At 38.3% G+C, this 21,213-nt stretch overlaps 1 protein-coding gene across 1 annotated transcript in view; it reads left to right on the top strand.

Annotated features, from left to right (window-relative positions):
- Positions 1-21,213, top strand: part of KAL1 (Kallmann syndrome 1 sequence) — a 131,609-nt gene that overhangs the window by 63,031 nt on the left and 47,365 nt on the right. Inside the window, exons 7-9 of the mRNA XM_009885964.1 lie at positions 7,592-7,654; positions 10,807-11,029; positions 16,331-16,515. Coding sequence (XP_009884266.1) covers positions 7,592-7,654; positions 10,807-11,029; positions 16,331-16,515 — 471 coding nt within the window. The remainder of the gene's footprint in view (positions 1-7,591; positions 7,655-10,806; positions 11,030-16,330; positions 16,516-21,213) is intronic.

The raw sequence follows: 21,213 nt of genomic DNA on the forward strand, positions 1-21,213 counted from the left end.
TGCACTGTTTTACCTCACAACTGAAGAGGACTCAGTAGAGTTAAGGGAGCTGTAACTACATCTCCCACAGAGAGACCATTCCCTTAGTTTAAGTGCCAGCTCCATGTATTTTGTTGTTACTTTTTTTCTGAGCAGTTGACTTCTGGAAAATACAACAGCGGTCATCTGTCCTAAAACATAAGGATACGCTGTCTGAATGTTGATTGCAAATGAAGGATATCTCTTTTTCTTTGTATATATGTATACTTTTATTAATTAGACTGAATTTGGACTTGCAGATAATAGCAAATTCCACATTAGTAACCAGTTCTTTGTCAGCTACCCCATCACAGTACATGCCAGGATGTCATCAGTATAGACCAACAAAAAATACATTTCAAGAAAGACTAAGAATTGCTCCTTAAAGGGACTTTAAAGACCTAGAACACTCTAACCAAGTAGAACATTTTTCAGTGACCATTAAAGATCTAAGACCTGGCTTTCATTCAAAACCAGCTCTACAATTAGCAATACTTTCAGACAGTATCAGCTGGGTTCCCAGTGTACATGATAATGTCACAGAATAACCCCAACTGTAACTAATTTAATTAAGACTTGATCCTCGAATACAAAATCACTCCTTTTCACCAAATCATGATGCTCACTGACCTACAGTAGAGAAAACAGGCAATACAGACAGGGAACCTTTCTCTGTCATTTAACCCATTTGTTTATTCAGTTAGAGGGGAAATATATTACTAGTGTAATTCTCATGAGAATCTCTTTAACGTGAACAGAGGAGTAACTCCAGGTGGCCGCATGAAACTGCTCTTTTACATGAAAGAATACATTTCACAGTTGTTCCTATTAGACTTTCAAAGTTTTAAAGATACTTAAACCTCTCCCAATCTACATTAAATGCAGCTGAATTTTAGGAGCTAAAATGTCACACTGAGTTTCTATAAAGTTGCTGACTAGTGCTGCCGTTGTTCTGGGGAAGAAGAGGCAGAGAAGCAAGAGACTGACTTGGTTTAAAATGGATTTCACAAAAGGCTCAGAGGCTTCTTGAGCAATATGTATCAACCTACAAGCTAATATGACAACTACTGATTCTGCCGTTGAACATTCCTCTCTGGGCTTGTGTTTTTTTTTGGCCTGAGGAACAGACTGATTCGTTAATGTATCTCTACCTCTAAGAGTTTGTTTTAAACAAGATAGACGTGTACTGTGGGTGCCTGACCTGACAGGGCGTACGAGCACCTGAAACTGCTCATACCTGAAGTGCTGCGCTGCCTCATCTTAGGCAGTGGGTCACTAGGAAAGGTGCCCACCTGCTTGAGTGCAATACCCTGGGACAATGAACCACTCACATGGAGAATTATTCACATGAAGCCTCTGAATCAATCAAACTGCCAAGCATGGGTTTTGGAGAGCATGGAGAATGATCCAGTCTGGAAATGAGAAAAGGGGTTTTGCATCACAATTCTGGATTCACTTACCCGCCTCTGTAGGATTCCTCACTCCCACTGCCTGAAATTCTCAGTGCATATAGTTCTGTTTACCTGAGCTTTTCATTATGTAACATACATTATGAAACAGTCACACTTGTGCTTTCTGGATGGGTAGACAGCACATACCTTAGTGCTGGGCAAAGATTTTTAAGATTATGAAAAAATGGAACAGGGATCTTTAAAAGAGTGTGTCTAACTTCATTTTCATTACCAAACACTTCCTTCATTTTAATATGCAGAATTAAAGTAAGTTGCCTTGAACCTATAGAAGGAAAATACCCATCATGCATTACCACAGAAAATTGAGAGACAAATGTATAAATAGACTTTTATAAAATGATTTGACAAAAAGTATGTTCATTCCTGAAGTGGGCAGCTGAAGTCCTTCAGATGGATTCATTGGTCTCATCCCAAGATGCTTTTCTTGTGTTTCATTTCAAATTGTTAGAGTTGTGATTTTTACCTACTTTTATGCGTAATTAATATTCTCATATTCTGCTAAATTATTTTCTTATAGGCATAGCTTTTAAAATTAGACCCTCTCCTTCTAAGTGCAGAAGTACCAAATCAGATCAACATGCATCAAGTTGGAGATTTGATCTTTGATTCAAACAGTAATGTAAATATTGATATTTCTTTTTGGCGTTAGTAAATGAGATATATCTTCTAGGAAGAGAATGTTTGAGGATTGTTTTTGATGTGTATGGATCTTTTGGGAGAATATAATCCAGAACTAATGAGAGATTTTTTTTTTAATTGATGTGCCAAAATTGTTTAAATTATAAATCTTCCTGATGCATCTCCTCAGTTTTATCATGAGAAATAGTTTCAGTAAACACATCCCACATCTCATGACTCATGTAGTAAAGAAGAAAAGTAGTTGTTCAAACTATTCAAAATATAGTACTTTCTATGATGTGATGTTGCTAATACCTAATATTGTTCTACCAAACTAGCATGCTATTAATTGGTTTGGACTGGGGAAATATTCAACTGTGCATTTACTGTTCTGAAACAAAAAAAATTATGTTCTTCAGACAATGCACAGTCCAATTTTTGTGACACAGAAAGTAACAATCTGTATTCCTATTGATAAACAGCAGATGTAGACCAAAAAAAAATATTTCAAAATCAGTTATTTCTCTCTCATTACCTGTTTATGTTTTGCATTGTGTTTACTGCCACTGTGCTAAGATTTACAGATTGAAAATCACTTTTCTCACAGTTCCTTTCAGGCGCAATCGTATATTTAATGTACCTGTCACAAAACGATTCTTTCTAAGAGTGATGAACACTGTATTCTCCTTTGACTTTGGTTAAATTACTGACCCCAAGAATGTTCTCTGCCTAGTGAGTACATGCATTTTTTGGGTACTTGTCTTGCTGACATGGCAGGTTCTTAGGAGACTGTACAGTGAAAGGTGGTTTTTTTCCTTTTTTTTTTAACCACCTAAGTTCCATTTAATTAAATACCTTAGGACAGAAAAACAATTAAATATATACTGTAAACATAAATCATTAATTTCTGACCTTGCTGTTGTGGGCAACTGGAAAGGTGAATGATTATGAAAAGAATAATTATATTCCAGCTATAACACTATGATTCCATTCTTTTTACAACAGTTTGCATATAACTTGGTTCCATTTTGGTGAAGGAAGAAGCCTTATTAGACAAAAATACTGTGGGTAGACTCTTCTACTCTGAAATAAATGTTTGCTGTTTAAACAGTTATAAATACGTCACATTCAGCTATTTAGTTTTAAAATAATATTTGAATAAATATACAGTATTTGAATAAATATTTATTTCAATGCTTAAATGATGTTTTGCAATTCATTAGACTTTCAAAATTGCTGTGTTGGTGTAACTCTCTCCCATTCAGGTCAAAGGCAACATTTCCTAGGCAAAAGTGTTGGTGGACCATTTTGAAAATCCCTTTACTAACTAATGTAAACGGCATGCATTGTTTGCTAATCTCATAGTTATTTTGTTTATAGTTTAAAAATTAGAACAAAAAAAGACTTCTCTAACAGGATTTTCAAAAAATGAAATAAGAAAATAGAAACCAAAATATTTTAAAGCAACAGTAATCCTTCTTCCTTGAATGAAACGGTACCTTGCCCTTGTTCCTAATTTTATACAGTCTGAATATTAGCAGATCTATAGTAGTATCTGATATATGTATTTATACATATGTGTGTATGTACCCACACACATGAATTTTGAAGGATGACAAATGCTGGGGTGCTTTCTATAAGTACTCCTTTTGGCTTTTGATGCAATTGTTTAATACTGAATAACAACTCTGCAGCAGTCTGGATGAAGAAAGTAAGCCTACAGCTTCCAGATTTAACCACAGGAGATGATAAACCAGGTGCTTTAGGAGGATTCAATTCAGCAAGGCCAGTGTGATTAACACCTGTCACCTTCTGAAGAGTCCCACCCGCCCGTAATGACTGGTTCAGTGCTCTGTTTCATATCTCTTCCCGCCCCAGCAGAAGAGCAGCCTTTATGGTGATGCTGGGGCAGCAGTCAGTGGTGGCTCCAAGGGATCAGTAACATCTACTGAATTGACGCCCTGGATGCTTCTCGCACCACTGCCTTCCTGCCTGCTGGTGTTCTGCCATCTACATACCTAAGCTTAACTTCTGAGGGCAGGTGGTACTGTCTGCAAGGTATTTTTTATTACTCAAAGTAGAGCCAAAACCAGCTGTCAGCTGCTGCTTGACCTAGATTCCTCCTTATCCTGGATAGAGGATTTCAGTGTCCTTATAACAGGCATATACATTTACACTAATCCATAAAACCTGGATGTGTTTACCTGCTGGGCGGGAATAGTTTTCCCATGGGTGTTTTAGGTGTTTCCTTGAAACTCTTCTTTCTTGGGAGAAATGCTGTATGCTTTCCTTTCAGACATCGAGGCTAAGCTAAACACCAGTGAAATAACTGCTGTTGGTCTGGGAGAGCTTTGGGTCAGGGCTTTGCTGAGTGACATTGAAATTATTAGAAATTTAATAACCAAATGTTAAATTTTAAGATGTATGCTTTTTTTTTTTTTTGCATTCTCTGAAGACTTGGATTTAAGAAAACAGATGTTATTGCCACTAGTTCTGATTCACATTTTCTTGATTTTAATTTTTATTATGCATGCAATGATACCTGTCAGAAAATGTTCAGCTGCTGTCCATGTAAAGCTGATTCTTCTTTTTCATAAAATCATAGACTCATAGAATGGAGTTGGAAGGGACCTTAAAGATCATCGAGTTCCAACCCCCCTGCCATGGGCAGGGACACCTCACACTGTACCAGGTTGCTCAAACCCCCATCCAGCCTGGCCTTGAACACCTCCAGTGATGAGGTACCCACAACTTCCCTGGGCAACCTGTTCCAGTGCCTCGCCACCCTGAGAGTAAAGAATTTCTTCCTAATATCTAATCTAAATCTACCCTCTTTCAGTTTAAAACTGTAAGCCCCTGTCCTATCACTACACTCCCTGATAAACAGTCCCTCTCCATCTTCCCTGTAGGCCCCCTTTAAGTACCGGAAGGCTGCTACAAGGTCTTTCTAGAGCCTTCTCTTCTCCAGGCTGAGCAAGTCCAACTCTCAGCCTGTCTTCATAGGAGAGGTGCTCCAGCCCTCCGATCATCTTTGTGGCCGTTCTTTGGACTTGCTCCAACAGGTCTGTCCCCTTCTTATGTTGGGGTCCCTGGAGTTGGATGCAGTACTCCAGGTGGGATCTCACCAGAGCGGAGTAGAGGGGGAGAACCACCTCCCTTGACCTGCTGGCCATGCTTCTTTTGATGCAGCCCAGGATACTGTTGGCTTTCGGGTCTGTGAGCGCACATTGCCAGCTCATGTTGAGCTTCTCATCAACCAACACCCCAAGGTCGTTCTCCTCAGGAATGCTCTCAATCCATTCTCCACTGAGCCTGTGTCTGTGCTTGGGATTGCCCTGACCCAGGTTCAGGACCTTGCACTTGGCCTTGTTGAACTTCATGAGGTTGGCTTAGGCCCACCTCTCCAGGCTGTCCAGGTCCCTCTGGATGGCATCCCTCCCCTCCAGCATGTCGACCGCACCACACAGCTTGGTGTCATCAGCAAACTTGCTGATGGTGCACTCAACCCCACTGTCCATGTCACTGACAAAGATTTTGAACAGCACCGGTCCCAGTACCAACCCCTGCGGAACACCGCTTGTCACTTGTCGTTTTCTTGAGAGAATTTTCAACTTGGTGCTTGCCTTGGCTAGATGGACTAAAAATGGGGAAGATCCATAGTGGAGGGAGAAATGTTTTACTACAGTATTGTGCAGAGCACTGCAAAATGTATGTTGTTCAGTAGACTCATCTTGATGCACATTCATAGCAAAGCATGCCAAAGGTGAGAAAAACCCCACAACCCTTTGCAGATAAAAGATACAGCTCACACTGAGACATGTGAATGGGATGAGAAAGTTTAACAGAATCAGGCAGGCTGAAGTTTATAAGGACAGAGAGTTTACTGGAGAGCTGACATGTCTGAAAAAAGACAAATTTATGTACACTGGAAGGAAACTTTTGCTCTGGAGCCTGCAAGGAAGGTGGTCCAGTCAGCATGAACTTGGTCATCTCAAGGTTGCGGATGTGCTGGTTTAGATACCTTTTGTGTGGCTGTGCAGCACTGAAACAAGAATTCAGAGAAGGCAAGGGTATGGAAATCCTGACAGCCTTGGAGATCACTGACGAAGTCCCAGTGTGGTCAAAATGTTGCCCATTTTGTCTTTATACCATTTATACCTCTGTAAGTTGTGGGTAAATCCACCAGACAGTTAGGAGAGTTGTAAAATGGAATGTGGAATTGGGCTCACATATGCGGTAACTATACCACAGGAGGAACAACAATCTGGAATTAATTAAACTTACTAACTTCAGTGACATTTTATAATGTATCCTTCTAATTGCTCTGTATACAGCACATTGTGAATTTTGAAGAGCTGGAAATTTAGTCTAAAATACCAAGATTTATACGGAGAAAATGTTTTAGTGGTATTTTTCATTCCTGAAATATATAACCTCTATGACTAATGGTTTTATTATATTTTTCAGGCTTTGTTGCTAGTAAGAAAAATGCTTAACTTTTAAAACACTATTTTTTTTAGTACATTAATGGTACAGCTGGACAGCTGGGATACAGCCTATGTGTATTCATGGTTGGTTTTGAATAGCATAAATGTAAATGGATCCAGTCTAATACTATGTTTAAGAGAAACAAATTATATAAATACTAAATTGTATGTCAAAGGCCTTTCTTTTTGGTGCAATAAGTACCTTTCCGCTATTAACAGACAGAGTAGGTGTTATTAATTCCCAATAATGCCAGTATTTTCCAAGATCATATGGGTAACAAAGGAAGAGAAAAGGTTTATGGGTGTGAGTCTAAATTTGTGTTTCAGCTGCAGTAAATGTTCTTAATAGTGTGTTTTTTCTTTATGCTGTGCTGTGAAGCTTGACTCTGTTTTGCAGAGTTTGAATCTCAACTCTCTGTATAACCATTGCAGTAGAGGTTGAAGGTGAAGAAATGATAATATGGTACTTGAAATAAAGTGGTTTTGCTAACAGACCATTGAACATTGTCTGTTTATACAGGAATAGTGGTTAAACCTCTACTGAGCTTACTCCATAGCTTGACGAAATTTTCTTGCTTGGGAAGGCAATATGCCCGTCTAATCTTTAGGCTGGTCAGCAAGGAGAAGATTTAACTTTCTGTAGTTTAGAGTAGTGCTTTTGACATTGTCTCTGTGATCCAGTGACACGGTGTTAAATGGTAGTCGGACCTAGATTCAATAAGGTGGAAAATAGGTTGGCATATAAACAAGTGAGGCAATTGCCTTGTACAGTAAGAAATACTGAAAATATTTCTTGTAATCTAACCATGGCTTGGCATGACCTTGCTCTGACACCATGACTCAATGACACAATCTTATCCTCAGGAGAAGGGGGTTTTAAAGCCTATTATTAACTTCCTATGGGCCAAACAAACAAACTGGAGAAGAAATGGGGTCATTTGTGGTTGTTTATTTCTTTCTCTTCCTGACACTTCTCTGCCTCCTGATTCTTTCTAGTGCCTGGAGCCCTGCAAAGAGTCCTGGGACCTGAAGAAAAACCATTGCCAAAGCTTCTGTGAGGTACGTCGTCAGCTCAAGGGCACTCTTTCTCACTTTGTTCTAGCTGTTTCTTTCATTTAAAGTATTAGCTTCAAGGAGACAGCTAACAAACATGGGATTTTTACAGCATTCGCCTTCATTTGAATCGATACACATATAACAATTCAGTCATGTTAAGTCTGAGGTTAAAAAAAAAATAAAAATTTCTGACCAAATGATTTGTCTCAACTTGAAGTTTTAAGACTTGATCCAGCCACACTTACAGAGCTTCTCTCAGAAGGCACTGTTAAATCCCTCCTGTAAGATGATATTTCTACCACAAGCCCTTATATCTTTTCTGGCCATGTGTAAGAATGAGTATCTTTGTTTAAAAGATAAAATGTCATTATGTGAAAATCCATGTGCAGGGGAGCTAGAAAAGATGTTTTTCCTGTAAGTGAAAGTCAATCTGATTTCTAAAAGAATACCTCTCTAGGAGTAACTGGGTTGTAGACCCCAGTTCAGGAAACTGCTATCAAAATACGTAATTATTCAGGAACAAGTCTTTGGAAAACTTGTTTCTGAATCATCTTTCAGAATAACCTTGTGAATAAGAAAATGTAGATCAGTTAAACTAGTACAAAAAAGGAGGTGGTTTTATTGGATTTAAAACATAGCTCTGCTGAGTTGGGGGAAGTCAGCTCTTACAGTTCTTAAGTGGTTTTCAGAACAAAATGGAAATATCTTGATAGAAAGTTGCTTTATTATAACTAAATCAATATAAAGCTACAACTTTATTCAAGGCTTTTCTGATAAAAAAATAGAAGCGACCTTAATTGATACATTGATCTCACTGGTATACTGATTTAACTCCTCCCTTGTCAGTGTGGGCACTCTTTTTCTGGTACAAAAGCTGTCTTATGTTTAAATGATTTTAAGCATCATGAAGATGATTAAGAAAAGCTGTGACGTCAACTAAATAAAATTTAGATCCAACTATGTGTAAATAGGGATTACTGGATTACTTATCTACGTAGTTACGTTAGGAGAAAAAGTAAAAATTTCTTACGAAAACCAATCCTTGTAAGAGTTCTTTAACCCAGATTAATTGCTGCTTCCTCATATATAAAACTCTAGGGTAGTGTAATAAAGCAGTTTTAGTGGATCTAATTTATGTCATTCTTGTATATCACTTTTCACTTAGGCTGTGTGTTTCCAGATATGGGTGAAAATACATATAAAATTGGTTTAAAAAGGAAACATTTGTAGAACACTGTTCTATTGTAGTTAAAAACAGTGAGCATCCCTCTTTGATTAGCATTTTCTGGTTGAAGCTAAATTTAGAACTTCAAAGGCCTGTAATGAAGAGCAGCACATTTAGCAGCTAACTGAAAAATGAGCTGTGAAATAGGGTGAGGAGGAGAAGCCTTGAGGACGTATTATGCCTTGGGGAGCTATAAAGTTTTTAATTAAGTAGCTGCAAATTTGTGATGTTTTAGGATTTGAAATTAGCTTCACACACAAAGCACGGGACCACTTTCCTTTCTCTCAGACTTAGGTTTGCACCATAGACATTGTTTGATTGAATTAAATGACGCTGTTTTCCTTTGAGAGTGTTTTCAATCTTTTTGTATTTTGCAAAAAAATCTAGAAGCAAGTTTGGCTTTGTGTTTCTCAAGGTCCCTGCTCAGTACGTTATTTTTTTATGTACTGAATGAGTGTACTGATATTAAAGGAACTTTATGTGTGAAGAAGAAAAGTCGACAGTTTACCTGACTCCTTTTTTTTCCCCATAAATTCAGTTTCCTGCTGGCTTAGCTTTTTAACTGACTAACGGTGGGATCAGGTGCATTCCAATGAGGGGAACAGCAGGAGTGCATGTCCAAGGATCTCTAGGGTCAGTAGGAGGTGTAAGGACTGCTCATTTTGGCAGCCTTTAGGCTGGTTAAGCCATAACATTCAAATGCATCCTTAAAAGCCTGATTCAAAAATTCTGGACTGTTCTGTAGGACAAAATGGGAGAGGTAATGTAGTGGCACGTTCCTGGACCACAGTGACTTTGGAGAAAAAACTGACACATAGTCTGTGAAACACATAACACATAATAGTGAAGTCTTTCTCATTTTGCCAGAAATATAAGAGCAGTAAAAATAAGAAAGTAAAACATTTGAATATGGAAGGAGGTTGCAGAAGTTACATTAATAGCTGGATGGAGAGTGGGTTATAACTCCTGTGTAGGCTTAGGAATCTGTAAATCAGATCTGTCAGAGTGGAAGGTTTTTGGTTGCTCTGAGATAGGAAGGCAGGCTATACATAAGCCCAGTTACATGGGTTGCCCACCTACAGTGCCACCAGTCACTATGAGGGAATCACTTTAACTGTTTTTGCGCCAAACTAAATAAAGCACCATATGAAAGAGGAGATGAAATACCCGTGTCGCACACAGTGTTCTCCCCAGGGTGCTAGATGCTATTTTTAATAAAGTTTTAAGTGAACCTTGCAAACCTCTGAGTAGTACACGTTATAAAATGTCTATGCGTTGAAGCAACCTCTCATATATCTAGGACTTCTCAAAGAAGTAGCATTTACTTTGACCTTTAATCAATTTAAGGCTTGTTTTAATCTGTATTTTCTGCTGATCATTTTATCAGAAATTCAGTTCCAGTTCCACGAGGAATTATACAATTACTAGTATGTTGGCAAGAACATAAAGATGCTGCAAAATCTTCTCTTAGCCAACTCAGTTCAAATGGTATAATGAAACAAGATTTCACTTATTTATCTAGAATGGCATTACATCAGATATTGTGGGTAAAGTGTTATAAAGTACAAAGGGAGGAATGTAGGGTAGTCCACAAAAAAGACTCTGACCATTGCTTCCCCTTTGTATTGGGAATGTTTTTAATCTGTCATTGAGCAACTTTGTAGCCAGCCAATGTGGGGAAAACAAGGGAAAGCTGGCAGATATAAACAACTTTATTCCATTAAAGATGGTGGTCTTACTTGAGGGAATTCATCATTCCGTACTTAGAATGCTTTTTTAGAAGTGGTTTAAATACATAAATCTTCAGGGATAGTTTGCAAAAGCTGAAGATCTGAATTTTCCTTTAGGAGGTCTTTGAAAACATACAACTTTTTTTTCTTTTTTTCTCCCCTGTTGAAAACTTTAAACAATTCTTTTGTTTTCCCTTCAGCCTCTTTTCCCCAAGAAGAATTATGAATGCCTAACTAGCTGTGAATTCCTTAAGTACATCCTGTCTGTGAAGCAAGGGGACTGCCCAGCACCTGAGAAGGCCAGTGGTTTTGCAGCTGCCTGTGTTGAAAGCTGTGAAGCTGATAGTGAATGTTCCGGAGTGAAGAAATGCTGTTCCAATGGATGTGGTCATACGTGCCAAGTTCCAAAAAATCTGTACAAAGGTAGAGATTACTAATATGTACTCATATCGAGCTAATAACTTCAGGCCATAATAAAGTCTCCTAGAAAAACAGGGCTTTCATTTCATGGGAGTTTGTATAGATGGGAAGAAAAAGGGGAGGTGTTTTTAGAGACGTGGCTGGACACTGAAAGGGTGGGAAGCCAGAGAAAAATGTTGCTCAGGTTTCTGAATTTTTTTCCCCTTGTGAAGCCCATGTCTGGAAATCTGTGGAATGTAAACATGTGGCTATTATGAATCATCTTAAGCAGAACAAACTTGCCAATTTAGGTGAAATCTCATTTAATTTGATACAGATGAGAGAGAATGCAGCAGGAAAATATTTAACGATAAATAGTTCAAATCCTATTAACCACAAACAACAATAATGTTAATAAGCCAAGCAGGTAGGACTACCAAATAGGAAGTGTGAGGTAATCTGGTAAAAGAACATATCAATGCAGTATATTTGGCATTGGTGTTCTTAATGACCTAAGAACAAAGTAGTGAAAGATTATAATATCCACATGTTTATATTAATTCATTATTTAAATCTAAGACAATCTTATTAAAAAAATTTTAATTGGATTGAGTCCTTAGATTCTCTGAAAAAGGTTTTCCTTGACATCTATCAGGAAGAACGTACAGACTAAGAAATTATTTGCTTAGACACACTCCAGATTTTGTTGCAATTAAAAAAAGCTTTATACATGGAAATATTCTGAAAATGTACTCCTAAGACAGAACGATGACCACTTATGAAAGGCATTTTCTTGTTCCACAGAGTTGGAATGTTTTGTTAGAAATCCACTGTCCTTACTTCAGTGATAAAAAATAAATATTAATCAGTTAGTTATTCTTCTGATAGCATGGGCTCTCTGTGGAGAGCCTATTCAGAACTCTGAACTAAGCTCCAGGCTTAGGTCTGAATCCAAACTTATTCCACCTGTGGATGGAAAAATGGTAAAATATGCAGGGGAGATGGTGATTTTATTTTGAAGTTCATTGCTTTACCTGAAATGTTGAGAATGTATGTCAGAAATAATGTGCTAATAATAACTTTTGAATCCTGTCTTTGAGTATATAGGCTGGGCCATCAGGAAGCGCTGTCTTATTTACTTACGTAAATGGAGAAAATTTGATCTAGAAGTCATAGAGGTTGAGTAAGCATAAAACTGAGGAAGGTAGTTCTCAAAGTATTTTGAACATCGGGCAATACTGCGATCCAGATTTCCAGTGCAGAAGGGAAATTCTCTTGCTTCCAAGGATAATTCAGAGCAGCCCCTTTAAAACTATAAGGAATTAATACACTCTTATACACAGCACCTTTCAAAATGAAAATTATTGAAATGTATCACTTAGTTATTTCTTTCATCTTCTTGAGACAAATGGACAGAGGGATAAACTGTCATTCATATTGTATATGAAATGATTTACATGATCAGGCTCCATACCACAACTACAAAGCATTCCAGTAAATGTAAGAGCTGGAAAAGGTAAAACCAAAGCAAACAAGCAAACAAACAAACAAATTAAATAAGTTTATATGCTTTTGGAAAGGACACAGGATATGACAGGATATGATACATTGTATAACTCCACACTGGAAAGTTCAGCGTAATTACATGGGAACAGAACTAACCTTCTCTAACTTCTTATCACCTATCTGCAGGAGGTGCTTGCTTGTAAGAGCATGTATGTCTTGCAGAGGAAGGGGAAGCCCAATACTGTACTGCCTTCTCAGCTGATGAATTCAGCTAATTAGCTTCTTCAACCTGTCTTTCTGCAACAAAAGACAAATAGAAGCTGAACAGGCTTGCTATTCATTTCCTCCAGGGGTAAATGACCTTCCCATAGCTAAGGAAGACCAAACTCTGCAGGCATGACTAAGATCTAGTGAATAAGTTTAGTACTTATCATTTTTACAGCACTCACAGCTAGAAAATGAACTCAGATTGAATCTAGGAATATACAGAAGTTCCTATAGTTTCACTGTTGATCAAGCTCTGGAGATAGTTAAAACAGCAGATATAAAAGACCCATCTAATTTGCTGGATTTACAAAATGGATTTGCCCTCTCGTACTAAGTGCTAAAGCCCAATCCTAAAAGAATATTAATGTAAGTACACTTGCACCAGAGTCATATATTGCAAATGTTGTTAGATTAACGTAACAAGTCCTGTTACTTGTTACGTTATTGCTTATTGACTTGCATCCACTATGATCTCTAAACTGTCGGTTATCATTGCATTTTTTCATCTCTGTTGGGAAAATTACTAATCGGTTACATAGTCTTCACATTTTTATTTCCCTTTACTGGAGATAGCAAATGTTCTCTCTTACTCCTCTGTCATCTGCCCCATCCACCTCATTTACATTGTCTCAACTACTGAAGGACTTCAGAAAGTCCATGGCCTACCTCATTATTTTTTTTCCATATGGACATAATGATGTTATAAATAACAGTAAGTGCCTAAAGTACATTTGGTACTTCAGAGATAGAAATGGGGGCAATATCTTTGCTTAGAAGTAAAACAGTTTAAAAATGTGGAAAAAAACCAAAGGGAGAGAAAGGGATGGAAAATGCTTGATCATGTTTGCTTTGTCTAACATGCACGTATGCATCCCCAAGTAAGGACAAGGCTGAGGTCTCTGAACTGGTGACAGCTGAAAAAATCACCCATCACTTTTTTCCTGTTCAGAAGTTAGAGGTCTCTCAGATGTGATGATGCAGCTACCTGTGTGAACTTTCTGGGACCCCTTTTTAACAAAAATTCAGGGTTCATGCTGCTAAACCAGCCTAACTAATTTTGTCTGATATGTGTAAGGAAGCAATCTATACAGCAAAGCAAACTGCAGATCTGGTCAAGGTAAATTGTGAAGAGAAGATTATGACATTTAAAGGGTATGATGATATGACAATATCATAATAGGATAGGTGGAGCCAAATGGTCATCAACGGTTTGAAGCCTCTTGACATGCTTAAAGAAAAAACAGTTTTGTATTAAAAATTAGTGTACAGTTTTAAAAGTGTGAATCTCAGAGTCTTTGAACAACTGCGTTTATAATTGTACTGATGCCATGAATGTACCCTTTACTGTCCAAAGCGCTTCCATGGAAACTTTTTGAATTCCTGGGGAACTGACAGTTGAGATACAGATTCTTATGGTGGACCAGTGTGCATTTATTTTTCATGGCACAGGGATGCATGTACCATCTGAAAGACACCCTTAGAAACAGTTTTCCTGGGGTCTGGTATTGCACACATACCCCAGTCAGTGATTTGAATTCTTCAGTTAAGCACTGCAGACTTCAGAGGACTAATTTGTTCCAGCACGATGAAAGGGCTGACCATTTACATAATAAAAAGCACATTGAAGAGTGATTGGATCTACACATCTGGATATGAAATTGATGGTGCTGGTTCTACAAAAGTATTTTAAAATGCACTTGTGCTGTGCTCTGGTTGTTTGTGCTGCAGCGCTCCATCTGCACGCAATTACGTAACAGCGGAGAGGCTGGGATACTGGCAATCAAGTGAATCCAACTGCCCCTAATGCAAAGCAGATGGAAGTTTTCCTAATATGCAAATAGTAGGATTATTGTACATCATAATTAAAGAAGGATTTTCAAATGTGGAAATCCTAACTGACATGTTCTGTGATGTTCGTTATATTAGACTAAGACTGCTGGTTGTTGAAGGATATCCAGGATTTAAACTGCTGTGATAAACAGATTTAAGTACTGGATTTTCCTCAGGTTGATTTTAGGTTTCTTTGAGGACTACAATATCAATTTTTATTTACTCATAGCTAATTGTATAATCAGATTTAGGAGAAGGTCTCTTATAAAAGTGGTTTGTTCACCTAAGGGAATTTTGGTACTCAGTCATTTGTGGCAGACTGAGTAGGAAACAATTTATTGAACCAACATATACAGCTGGACTTATGTGAACACCCACTGAAATGGCAAAATAACTAAAGCATATACAATAACTTGCTAAGAAGGTTTATATGTCAGCATAGGAATCTTATTTGTGACATATCCTGGAGTGACAAAATGCTACGGACTCGAATATATGAGTTCCTAGAGTCTGTCTAGAGAAATGTATCTAACACTTGATTTGTTGATTTAATCAAGAGATGCCAAATTTGAAGAGTTGTTTTTTTCCTCCAAGCTACTGCAGGTGTTTTCAAAAAGGTGATGTTACCAGCAGTAGAAATAACAGAAATAACTGTCTTTCAGTGTCACTCTGTAATGAGAAATTACTGCAAAATTTTAGAAAGACATCTTTGTCTCTGAAATGTAAAAATTGGACAATATGCATTAGATATAACATATCTATTCCAAGATGCCATGGAATTACCTTTCCTAGGTCTTCAGGGAAGAGTGGAGAGAGACACATCATACAACACAGCTGCATGTGACTCAATAAGATCATACTGCCATGGAGAAGGCAAACAGCTTGTTTAAGTATATCAGACTAATGTAAGATGTGGGAAATAATCCTGCTTCTCTAGTGTACACTGGTACGAGCTTAGACAAAGTCTGTGCCCAGTTTTAGTCTTGACTCTGGAGAAGGGCTGTGGGCCAATAGGAGAATTTTCAGAGACAACTGCAAGAGTGTTCAGAGGTCTAGAATCACTGATTTAAAAGGAAAATGGAGTGCACTATGGTTATTAGACTGAAGAAGAAAATATTCAGAGGAATGATAACAGTCTTGCAGTACATAAAAGGCTCCTTCATAGATGAAAGAATCTGTTCTCCATGATCCATGAATAGCTTGGACAAGTATCTAGTTTAAGATGCAGCGGAGGAGACTAAATAAGTTAGTGAGAAAGCTTTCTCATGGTAAGGATAGAGTAGTGGAATGGATTACTATGTGATGCTGCAGAAATTCTGTCATTAGATGTGTTAAAGGAAGAATTAAGTGAAAAACTGAAGAACAGGAATAGCTGATTCTGCCTGGGATCAAAGGGGTCTTTCTCCAGGTTATCACAGCATAATTAGAAAGTGTTTACTGTGAGATCAATTTTAGGTTAAAACTTTCAGATCCTTTAGTTTTTAAATGAAATAAAGAAATAATTTTGAAGGTTCTTTAAAAACAAGTTTTACTGTTAGCAGAGGTAAGTCAGCTATGAGCACTCCTGAAACTCCCATGCTCATCAGCCTATCCAATCCCTCCTTTTTTCCTTCTGTCTGACCAAAAATCTCCTTTTTAATTTTTTTTTATACAGCTTCATCTACATATTGTTTAATTGCATTTTGTAGATTACATATTTTTGTCTGCACGTTCCTATTACAGGTGTTCCACTGAAACCCCGGAAAGAATTAAAATTCATAGAACTTCAGTCTGGAGACCTGGAGGTGAAGTGGTCTTCAAAATTCAATATTTCCATTGAGCCTGTGATCTATGTTGTTCAGAGGAGGTGGAATCAAGGAATCCATCCAAGTGAAGATGATGCTACTAACTGGCAAACCGTGGCACAGGTCAGTTCTTTGCAAAGCAATATGGATCCCTAGCTTCCAGACCGTGATCTAAAGGTCCTCTTCATGTTGTAGAAGAGTTAGATCACTTACAGGTGGGGAGGCTCATGCAGAGGGATCCCTTTATAGGGTCTCTTTCCAGGTCATGACAGAGCTGCAAACAGAATCTAGATCTCCAAGGCTTTACTTCACTGCTCAATGGACTGGTCTCTAGATTTACTCAAGAGAAATGAACTTCAGTATTTTCACTTCCAGTTTTTCAGTTACAGAAACATCAGATGCTTTTAGTATGTATTGAAAATGACTTCATAAAAAATGGTGAATATATTAGTAAAGAAGTAAATAGTGGTTTCCTTGTCCCCAGAAGAGAAAATACTCAGAGGTTTGTTTTCAAAATGAGTATATTTTGTGGGTTTGCTCTTTTTAGATAAAACTAGCTGGAGACTTGATTTTCATAAGGCCAATAAGTGGCACTTTCTTGTAAGCAAATACTTACAATCTATTCAGATGGAAATTCCAAAGTCTCTGAAAGCCACAAATCTCTTGAAAAATGTAAAATTAGATATCAAAATCCATTGAAGGGAGCACATAAAAGACATAGTCCTTTTGAGGTCAGTGGGACTCAGTGCACAATCTCCAAGGCATGGCTTGGGTCTTATAAAAGAGATAAGAAAATACAATTGGTGAAAAGGCTATTTAATTTTCTAAAATAAAACAAGGAATGAAAAAGAGACGAAACACTTTATTCTTTGTAAAGTTTGTTTTTTCAGATGTTACCCTCCCAATTCAGAAAAGACTATGATGTCATGCTCTTATCACTCAGTGCAATCCAGACTGAAAATGTAAGATTCATGAGCAAATGTTTCTTAATGAGAAGCAGCCAACAGAGCATAAATTTTCACTTAGTTCCTTCCCAGTTTCAATCTGTTTTTTAACATGCTGACAGTCCACCTGGATGGCAGAGTTCCAATCGTTTATCTTAACTGCTTCGCCCTCATCCCTGCTGACAAGAAAAGTAGAATGCTGATTTTGAAAAGACCTGCAAAATGTCATTATAGCTAGGAAAAAAAGGAAAGAGAGAATAAATAGAACCATCCACAAACTGAAGGAAAGAGTTTAAGTTCTGTGACAATCTGTGTTCATTCTCTATTCAGATTATGTAGGAAAAAGCTATCTTAAAATAATGTCAAGCTTGTGAAACTGAACACTCAGAAGTGAAGCTCTTAGCTTCAGTGTGGTGCTACAGGGGGCTGTCACTATGTTAGAGTCTTGCTCAGAAAAAGTCACCGGCAGCAGAGCTTGGCATGAAACCCTGCTTGTGCAAGCCCAAGGGAACGTGCAGACCTCCAAACGTGATAAAGTTGCAGTGAGTTATTTATTATCTCTCAGCTGATGTGCAGGTCTTCAGTCTGCATTCTGCATATTCAGCAACCAACCTCCTGCTTTTGCTTCTAGGAAAATACCACATAGCAAAAATGAGCCAAATCTGGATTACTTCCTGCTGTAACTGTGGCACGTATATGTGCTAGACTGTAGAAGCCTAACTTTTCTGGCTGGTGGATCTAGACTGCAGATGTAGCACACTGCTGTGCTTTTTCTCATCCCAGAAACAGACCTCATGCACATTTCTGGAAGCACAGACTATATATGCTCCATAGTAGTGGAGCGCATACGAACCTCTGCCTTCTTGCAGTGGATGTACAGGGGAGAGTGTTTCAGAAATGTGTTCCTGTGCAAGAGTGTTAAGAATCTTGACAGCTGCCTTTCCTGGGAGTCTGTTACATGTGGGCAGAAGGGGCTAAGTTAATCTCTGTGTCAGGAGAAGCCTCCTCCAACTTTCTGAGAGCCTAGTTGTCCCTTTTGCATCACAAGAGATGTGTGGTTGATTGTGTGATGGACCCCATTGGGGATGTCAGTTAAGAACAAGCTTCAGGATGCCTAACTGGCTTTGTGAACTGTGTATACCTTACGGGACATACAGGCTGGGCACCCTTGAGGGGTACTAGTAACCAGAATTTCTGTCTCTACAGAGTAGTGTACCTCCATGGTGTTTGTAGTTTTAGGCATCCTACCAGGCAGTCAAATTTCTTTAATGTGTGGCTGCATGCAGTAGAATTTATTTTGCAATATCAGCAACAAGGATGGATATCCAATTTGACTAAAGTGACTGTGTGCACAGCCTCAGGGCTTTTCTTGTCCATATAACTGAGATTTTTTCTTGTACAATTCCAAAACATTGGGCTATAAGACCTTAATTATAGGCAAAGGCTGCGAAGAGCTCAGCCGTTCAGCTGAGAACTCCTGGGGCATTTCAGTCCAGGGGAGGTGATGACGGCTTTTTCATTACTCTGCAGCTTAAGCTAGAGAGCATGTAAAAAGCAGTTGAAGATCAAAAAGGCTATAGGTGAGGATCTGAATTTCTCTATGCCTATACCCATGTGTAATGTAATTATGCGAAGTTATTGTTTCCATCTTCTTATAAGAAATTTAATAATAATTTATCAATGTTGCTCATCCAATATTCTATTTGTACTATATGTCCAAGAAGAAATAGGGTTATAATTTTCCATAATCATAGAATCATAGAATACCAGATTGGAAGGGACCTCAAGGATTATCTGGTCCAACCTTTCTTGGCAAAAGCACGGTCTAGACACAGTGGCCCAGCACCCTGTCCAGCGGAATCTTGGAAGTGTCCAATGTTGGGGAATCCACCACTTCCCTGAGGAGATTATTCCAATGGCTGATTGTTCTCATTGTGAACAATTTTCCTCTTGTGTCCAATCGGAATGTCCCCAGAACTAACTTCTTGACTTCTTTGTCTCTGCTGGTGATGCCCTTGTTGATGCAATGCAGCATGCTCTTGGCTTGCTTTGCCACAGCAGCACACTGTTCACTCCTGTTGAGCTTGTTGTTCATCGGGACCCTCAAGTCCCTTTGCACAGAGCTGCTCACCAGCCAGGTAGATCCCAGCCTGTGCTGCACTCCTGGATTATGTTTTCCCAGGGGCAAGACCTTACACTTGTCCCTGTTGAGCTTCATAAGGTTCCTGTGAGCCCACTCTTCCAGCCTATCCAGGTCTTCCTGCAGGGTGGCTTTCCCTTCTGAACTGTCCACTTCCTCAGTTTGGTGTCATCAGCAAACCTTGTCAGGATACACTTGATCCCATCATCCAGGTCACTTATGAAGATATTAAACAGTGTTGGGCCCAGTATCAATCCCTGGGGCATCCCACTTGTGACAGGTTGCCAGTTTGAAAAGGAGCTCTTTACCACCACCCTCTGGATGTGGCCTGTCAGTCAGGTCCCCACCCATGGCACCGACCTCTTGTCTAGACCATAACACATCAGTTTCTCTAGCAGGAGGCTCTGGGAAACCATGCTGAAAGCTTTGAAGAAATCCAGGTAGACAACGTCCACCGTTTGCCCAACATCAACTGAGCAGGTTACTTTGTCCTAGGAGGTGATCAGGTTTATCAAGCACGGTTTGTCCTTGGTGAATCCATGCTGGCTTTTCCCAGTTACGTGCTTCATTTGACTTGTGATAGGCTCCAGGAGGATTTGTTCCATAACTTTCCCAGGGACTGAAGTAAGACTGATGGGCCTATAATTTCCTGGGTCCTCCTTTTTGCTCTTCTTGTAGATGGGGTGACATTAGCTGCCTTCCAGTCTTCTGGAACTTTATTTTAAAATGTTTATTTTTCAAAAAAACTTACTGTTTTCTATTGCCTTTACATGAGCTAATTTGCAAATAATTTCTCATGTCTCATAAATTTTTACTTGGTATTGAAAAAATAATTTTGAAAAAGTTTGTTTCCTTTGCATTGTATTGTGTCATCAGGTCTTTTCTGATGTTTTCTTTTTAAGAAGGAAAGCTCAGTCTATTAATATTTATTTAACTCTCCGAGTATGTAAAGAAAGCAAACACATTGATAACATTTTTAGTTACTTTTCAGTTGGGGAAAGGATTTTGTTAACTTTATATTTTTACTGCACACTTTTGGGAAAACTTGACATAACAAACCATTTGACTAATTTCCATTGGTTAATATAAAACCTATGGAAAATAAGATACTAGTTTGCCTGGTTAGCTAGTACAGTGTCCTAATGTAGTTATGTGTCCTAAGTGGTTATGTGAAGTTTCTTATGCTACTCTCTTTTAAGGTTTAACCAGCTGAGCAGGACGTGCTGCGCTATTCTGTCAGAATACTGTATATCTTGTGAACAAGCTTATAATTCTGTTTGGTGCTAATGCTTTCTAAAAATAATAATATTGCTGTTTACATTGGAAACTTAGATAGTTAATCTTATTAAGTTAATTAATGAAGTTAATTCAAATATGCCAGGTGAGTTATTTCCAGACAGAACACGTCTGTGTTATGTGAATGGATGTCAAGTATGTACACATACACTTATATATATGTATACATATGGGCAGACAATAATGAAGTTTATTTATTAATTTATTCCTTTATTAAACAAATAAGGAGCTGTATTTACTGCTAGCTTGATTGTGACAAACCTTAGTGCTTCACCTTGGAATTGTCCAAACCCTGTGGACAACTAATCTCTTTTAAAACTTGAAATTTTTGAGACACTTGAAGTTCTGGTTCTGAGGATCACAAAAAGTTTCTGAGCTCTTGACAGCAAGAAATCACTGCTGGAGCTAACCACCAGTCTTGTACAGTAAAGGTTTATTTCT

This window comes from Charadrius vociferus, unplaced genomic scaffold (assembly GCF_000708025.1).
Source record: "Charadrius vociferus isolate BGI_N301 unplaced genomic scaffold, ASM70802v2 scaffold105, whole genome shotgun sequence".
Lineage (NCBI taxonomy): Eukaryota > Metazoa > Chordata > Aves > Charadriiformes > Charadriidae > Charadrius > Charadrius vociferus.